Source organism: Pterocles gutturalis, unplaced genomic scaffold (genome assembly GCF_000699245.1).
Source record: "Pterocles gutturalis isolate BGI_N339 unplaced genomic scaffold, ASM69924v1 scaffold28050, whole genome shotgun sequence".
Classification (NCBI taxonomy): domain Eukaryota; kingdom Metazoa; phylum Chordata; class Aves; order Pterocliformes; family Pteroclidae; genus Pterocles; species Pterocles gutturalis.
This window is the reverse complement of record NW_010144182.1, coordinates 1-6,578: the sequence shown is the minus strand read 5'-3', so window position 1 is coordinate 6,578 and position 6,578 is coordinate 1. Positions and strand designations below refer to the sequence as shown.

Here is a 6,578-nt window from a genome sequence, read left to right as displayed (position 1 = left end):
GGGCTCTCCGCGGGAGTTGCCGAACACGCGTGTTCCGTGGTGCTGCACCTGCTCTGGTTCTCGCTAGTAACCTGCCCAAAAGCTGTATGTAAACATAAAAAGCACTAGAGCTGTGTTGTCCCTTTTTTTCCCCCCAGCTCTGAAAAGCTAATTTTTTGGTTGTTTGTTTGGGTTATTTTAATCTCAGTTCTTATCATCGTTAGTTTATATTATTGCTTATTGAACACAAGTGCTGCTTAGGGAAAAAACCCTCGTATTACTATTTCACTGTCTTAAGGTTCACGTTTCACTACCTTTTATAGCAAACGCCGTTGCCACACCTGTGGACGCCTCCGCACTGTGTCCTGCATGCGTTCATCCTGAGCTTACTTGCACAATAAAAGTATACGCGTAAAGATTGTGTAAATATTGAAGCCAAGCTTATGGTAGGTCCTGTACCCTCAACAAGTAGATACTAGATAGGTACAAAATTCGTGGTTCAGAGAGGAGTTTCTGTTATTAGACTGCCTCTTAATATCCTGGTTATCCGTCCTGGGAGGTGGGAGGAAATTTGGAATCATCATTGAAGTAGCCTACTGAAAGTTTTAACTGAGTCCTTGAGCTTCTGGAGTAGAGAGGTGAAATGAGCTGGAAGTGTGATCCCATCCCGACCAAGGGAGATGCACTGTGAGCCAGGGGGCACGATTGTGGCTGTTTTCGTGCCATTATGGGGTTGTGGTGAACCTGAGCTGTAGATCCAAGAACCAGGGTAATCTTAACCTTAGTCCTGCGTGGGTGTTACTACTGTGACCTAAGCTAGTTAATTTGGATACACTGTGTTCCTGTAACTTTTGTGTCTGCAGGATAGGCATAATCCTTCGTTTGGTATGCAGTGGGTTCTATCTTCTGGACAAATGACAAAAGTGTTGAAACAGTATTTGTTGCGGGAGGAGAGTACTGTTTTCCCCCACGATGCCAAGGAAGCTTTTCCCCTGGGCAGATTAGCAAGTCAACTGCATTCTTTGTAAGTGAGTCAGGCAGGGTGAAACTCTGCTTGGAAAAGAACTCCATTGTTATGGAAAACTGCAAGCACAGAAAGAGTAAGAAAAGGATGTAGAAAATGCGCATACCTAACAAAAGATTGGTTGCTTGGTGAGGGAGTGTTAACTGCACGGAGAAATGGGATTCTGAACTGTCTCCCTGTGTGGGTGTCAGCTGAGCTAAAAAAAGCTGCCCAGTATCTGCAATCAGAACTTTTGAGGCTGGAGCTACTGGCAGTCAGCATAAGAGCAAGACTTGGTCTCTGAAATCACCCGTTTAGCTTGGCTATGTCTTGAAAAATAGAACAAAACAAACCTTTTTCTGTCTCTCACTGTTGCAATTCTAAGTCCTGTCTGTGCGTCACAGGTCTGTCAATGCACTTTATGATAGCTCTTAGTCTTTTGTGTCACACTAACACTTTAGGGCTTTTTGGGGAGCATTTATTATTTTTTTTCAGCCCAACCGATGACCATCAATTGCAAAGCATTGCTTTATAGCTGATCACAAAACTTTAATAATAACGCAGTCGTAGCATTTACTCAAGTTTTCTACAATAATCAAAGTCTTTGGAATGGAATACAGATAGTACAACTGCAATTTGATAATATCAACAACTTACTGGTGGCCAGCTGCTTAACACAGCACTGTGCTGTGCTTTATTACGGTAGTCCGAGAACTGCTGTCAGTTTACCATAAAGGGTCTGCTTCTAAGCATCTCTGGGATCTCTCTCAGCTGAGCTACAAGCCTGCTTAGCTAATTATCGTTTACATTACTGGATGTCTATTTAAGCTGTGTTCTTCAAGATGGTTTTATGGCTTCTAATATTCACAGCTCAGGTTAGGGACCTGGGATTTCTGTATTATACAAGTAGACGTTGCAATTTTCAACAGTATTGCTGACATAATCACATGGCTTAAAGATCTGAGAGCAAGATTTGTATGATTCTGCCCTGTTGTAATTACACCACATATAGGCCAAAATTACTTCTTTGGCATTAATCTTCTTTAGGACTGTTTTGTTGGAATAATTAGACTTCAGTCTTCATGCAGTCTACTGCAAAGATTTGTCCACATCATTGTACTGGCACAAAGTCTTCTTACACTTTTTTCAGTTTCTTACACTTCATTCAGTTTTCCAGTGAAGCACGCCTGTGCCTGGAGCTTGTCAAATCCTTGTTAGGTGGAGCTAGGGTAACTTAATTCAAAACTCCGAAGAGCACCAAGATATGCTGTGTTTCTGTGCACTTCTTCAGGAGGTCACATAGTCTAGGCAGGACACCAGTGCTGTACATCTGACTTTTGCAGTAATAGCTTGAAAGGAACAGCTATCTAAAGTTGTGCTACTTTTGAGATCGATACTGGAAAGCATGAGTACTTGTGTATTTATGTATTTCTTGTGTGATAATTCTTTTCTTATACTTTAAAATTTAAGATGTAAGCATTTTTCATTCTGGAACTGTATCAAAACTACTGTTTATTGAACAACGAAGGGGCCATCCTTCAACACTGTTGGTGGCTGCTTGCTCATAAAGGCTCTCCTTTATACTCCAGTTGTGATTTTCTGTGGTTAAAATAATCCACAAATATTGATAGAAATTGAGATAAGGTTAAAAATACTTCTTCCACAGACAATCAAGTTCCATGTCTGTACAGTTTAGCTTGGCAGATATCTGACTTTGGAACGGGGGAGTTCTGGTTATGCAGTTTAACTCATCATCACAAGAGGACTGTGTTGGGTCTGGAGGGTGTCTCTGGGAGTTCTGGACTGAGCCATCTGAAGGCCGTTGTACAAGACTGAGCAGTCAGGAATTGCTGGCTTGGCCATATGGTTTGTAACTCTCTGTGGCATTTGAAAAGGCAGAGCAAAATTTGAAGTGACAGCTGTCTGGTGTATGAAGCAAACATGGCTGTTGTCTTTACCACCTGGCACTTTGAGTAGAACCTGCAGAGATTGACCATCATGGCCGTGAATTGGAAGGAGATCCCAGATGACTGACCCTATTGCATCTTCATGCACAAAGTTTGTCTGCTCCAGTTTCAATTCAGATACAGTGTAACACACTAGGGATCACTAGTGCACAGGTTTTGGCATTACACTCTTGACAATTTCAGTTCTAGCCGATCTTGAGGATAGCATGCTCTTTTTTACTGCATACCTCATTTTCAGGCCATCTAAAACTGAGGAAGCTTCTACTACAGCGCTGCTAGCCAGCTGCAAAGTTTTATGAGTCCTAGCACTTGGGTATTCTGCTATTGCCATGTGAAAGGATAATGGTTCCCTGGGGTACTTGAAGCAGTTCCTATTGTAAATGTTCAGATGGTAGTAGCAGCTGACAGCCATTTTAACAAGGTATTTTTAGTATCACTGGTGATGTGGAAGAACATTTTAGTTGCTGATCCAATCCCTGAATAGGGATATAGGTTGTCTTAAAGGGAAGAAATATTGTTAAGTGTTTGACAATCAATCTTAATTTTTCTGTTGGTGAGGCCCTCTTTAATTCTTCAGAGTAAATCATCCCTGGAGGTGTTCAAGGCCAGGCTGGATGAGGTTTTGAGCAACCTGGTCTAGTGGGAGGTGTCCCTGCCCATGGCAGGGGGGTTGAAACTTGATGATCTTTAAGGTCCTTTCCAACCCAAACCGTTCTATGATTCTATGATGTGTAGTTTGTTTTTTAAAAGGACAAAATTATGTACTTCAGGAACAGCAACTTTTAAATTTTTTAATTTTTTTTTTCTTTTTTTTTTTTTTAGAGAGTAGTGGAACCAGCAGTTCAAAAGGAAGAAGTTTTGCTGGCCGGAAAGTTCCAAATACAAATAATGCCTCTGAAGAGTTATACGAAGTGGATGAATTTGCAGCAAAAGCCCTCACAGGAAAGCTGACTACAGTTTTTCTTCCCATTGTCTATATTATCGTCTTTATTATTGGTTTGCCAAGCAATGCTATGGCCCTCTGGGTCTTTTTTTTCCGGACAAAGAAGAAGCATCCAGCTGTGATTTATATGGTTAACTTGGCATTGGCAGACCTTCTTTTTGTTGTCTGGTTCCCACTGAAGATCGCATACCATGTAAATGGCAATAATTGGCTATTTGGTGAAGGTCTCTGCAAAGTACTTATTGGATTTTTCTATGGAAATATGTACTGTTCCATTCTCTTTATGACATGTCTCAGTGTCCAGCGGTATTGGGTTGTAGTGAACCCAATAGTGCATTCAAGAAAGAAATCTGAAATTGCCTTAGGCATCTCCCTTGCTATCTGGATACTGATTTTGTTGGGCACCATTCCATTGTATCTTGTTAATCAGACAGCATACATTTCAAGTCTTAATATCACTACCTGCCATGATGTGTTGCCTGAAAACGTTTTGGCTCATGACATGTTCAGTTATTTCCTCTCACTTGCAATTGGACTCTGTTTAATCCCAGCTCTCCTCACTGCTGTTGCTTACATACTAATGATTAAGACTCTGAATGCTTCCATCTCAGATATAAACACTGGGAAGAAACGAAAAAGAGCAATCAAACTCATTATCGTTGTCCTATCTATGTATCTCATCTGTTTTACACCTAGCAATGTCCTGCTTGTTGTGCACTATTTGCTCCTCAAAACCTATAGCCAGAGCTATCTGTATGTGTCATACATAACTGCGTTGTGTCTTTCTACTTTAAACAGTTGTATTGATCCATTCGTCTATTACTATATTTCAAAAGATTTCAGAGACAACCTTAAAAACGCTCTTCTTTGCCGAAGTGTGCGAACAACACGGAGGATGCAAGTGTCTCTCTCATCAAGCAGGTACCCCAAGAAATCAAATTCTTATTCTTCAAACTCAAATGGGACCACTAAATCAACATACTGAGTTTAATCCTAGAAGAAAAGTGAACTTTATTACAACTGCTGAAAGGACGTAAGTGACAAGAGAGTTGTTTTGTACAAGAGAGTCTGAAGAAACATATTTGCTTTTTAATTACATTGAAGCCTGGATTTCAGAACTGGCAGCTGCTTGCCCTGTGTGGAAATCATAAGCAGATAAATATTCCCACTAGACTGTAAAAAAATCATGACATTTCTGATGGTCTGCAGAAGTGCTGCTGACTTGGAAGTGAGTGGTGGTTAAAGACATTTTTGTTCAATATCAAAGTTGTTAAAAAGCAAAATGTCACTGGAATGTGATATAGTGTTGCTAGTATATTTAATTGAGAAATCTGTTTTGTTTGGCTTTAACTGTAATGTATTAAACAGTTAAACAGATTGTGTATGTGGAACCTTGCTCTGTGTGCCTGCTTACACTGAACATTATTTGAAACCTGAGAGAGGAGAAAAGGAGAATCCATTTCACTGTCTTGATGTAGGTAGACCAATGTGTCTGCTTATTATCTTTAGCATAATGTAATTTTATTTTTTTTCCAAGTTTTCATGTTGTAAATACTAACATGGCAGAAGTCTGTAAGGTTATCCTATTGAGTTGACAAGCTGAACTTGTTACCAGCTAGCACTGAGATAAAATGTTAGTTGAGATTATACACTGTTACTTAATGTTTGCTGTACACGATCTTGAATGGGGATATGTAACAAAGTTTTAATGAATAGCTATTTGATTTTTATATAACATCTTGTATTTTTTAAGATATCTAAATAAGATTTTCTTTTTATAACACGTTTGAGTTGGGTGCTTTCTTTTATGCTTTTACGTGTTCTTCAAAGTGCTGAGTAGTTCAGCTTGTGTGGTTTCAGGTGTGTTGACCAGTTAGTGGGCAGACAGGTGAATGTCACAAGCATCTGCTTTGGCAACAGCCGAAGAAGGACAGGCAGGGTCTGCAGAGGCAGGGCAGAGCCAATTTCTGCCTTGGCTGCCAGGGCAACTCCCCCTTACCTGCCTTTGAGGGACTAACTCTCTTCTGCACACATGTACCTGCACAGGGTTATTGCCTGGTCACCCTGAGAGGGAGGGGCTGTGAGGCCACTGAAGCCCTCCTGACTCCTTTCTGCAACACACTATTTCCAGAGCGTTCCTACAACACATTCTGTGTATGTCCTGTGGTGTCATGCAAACCCTGCGTTTGGGGGCAGACACTGTCCCTGCCTCAAGGTATAAAAGCGGCAAAAGCTACATTTTGGGTGTGCGCCTGCCATCTGAGGATGACAGCCTCGAGTGGAGACCATTGCTGGATCCAAGGCTGGTTACATCATTCTGGAATCTTTTCTATCTCTTCTCTCTTTCTTGTTTCTTTCCCTTTAGATCTCAAAAGCTCATGGCTATGTGTTTGGTCATAGAATTTGAATGCATTTTTCAAATCTTGCAGTTCTGGTATGTTTCACCAAGTTGTACATTGAACTTGCATCCAACTGACCTATCTGAGACTTGGGCATAGCCAGGTCCCTACAAACACAGGCAAATTGGAAGAGCCTTTGTTCCAAAAAGTACTCTGAGACAGCTGGTATATAGATGGGAAATACTCACTGTTTCAAATATGGAGAGTAAGGAAAGGGGCAGACTGAACTGTGTCAAGAATTTGAGCAGTCTTGTATAGCATACAATCACAGAATCATAGAATGGTTT

At 40.8% G+C, this 6,578-nt stretch overlaps 1 protein-coding gene across 1 annotated transcript; it reads left to right on the top strand.

Moving 5' to 3' along the window:
• Positions 1 to 3,771: 3,771 nt before the first annotated feature.
• Positions 3,772 to 4,877, top strand: F2RL1 (coagulation factor II (thrombin) receptor-like 1; the record flags this gene model as incomplete). Its single annotated transcript, XM_010085034.1, has 1 exon — positions 3,772 to 4,877. A coding segment is annotated over one exon (1,106 nt), but the record flags the coding sequence as incomplete, so codon positions are not given.
• Positions 4,878 to 6,578: the final 1,701 nt, after the last annotated feature.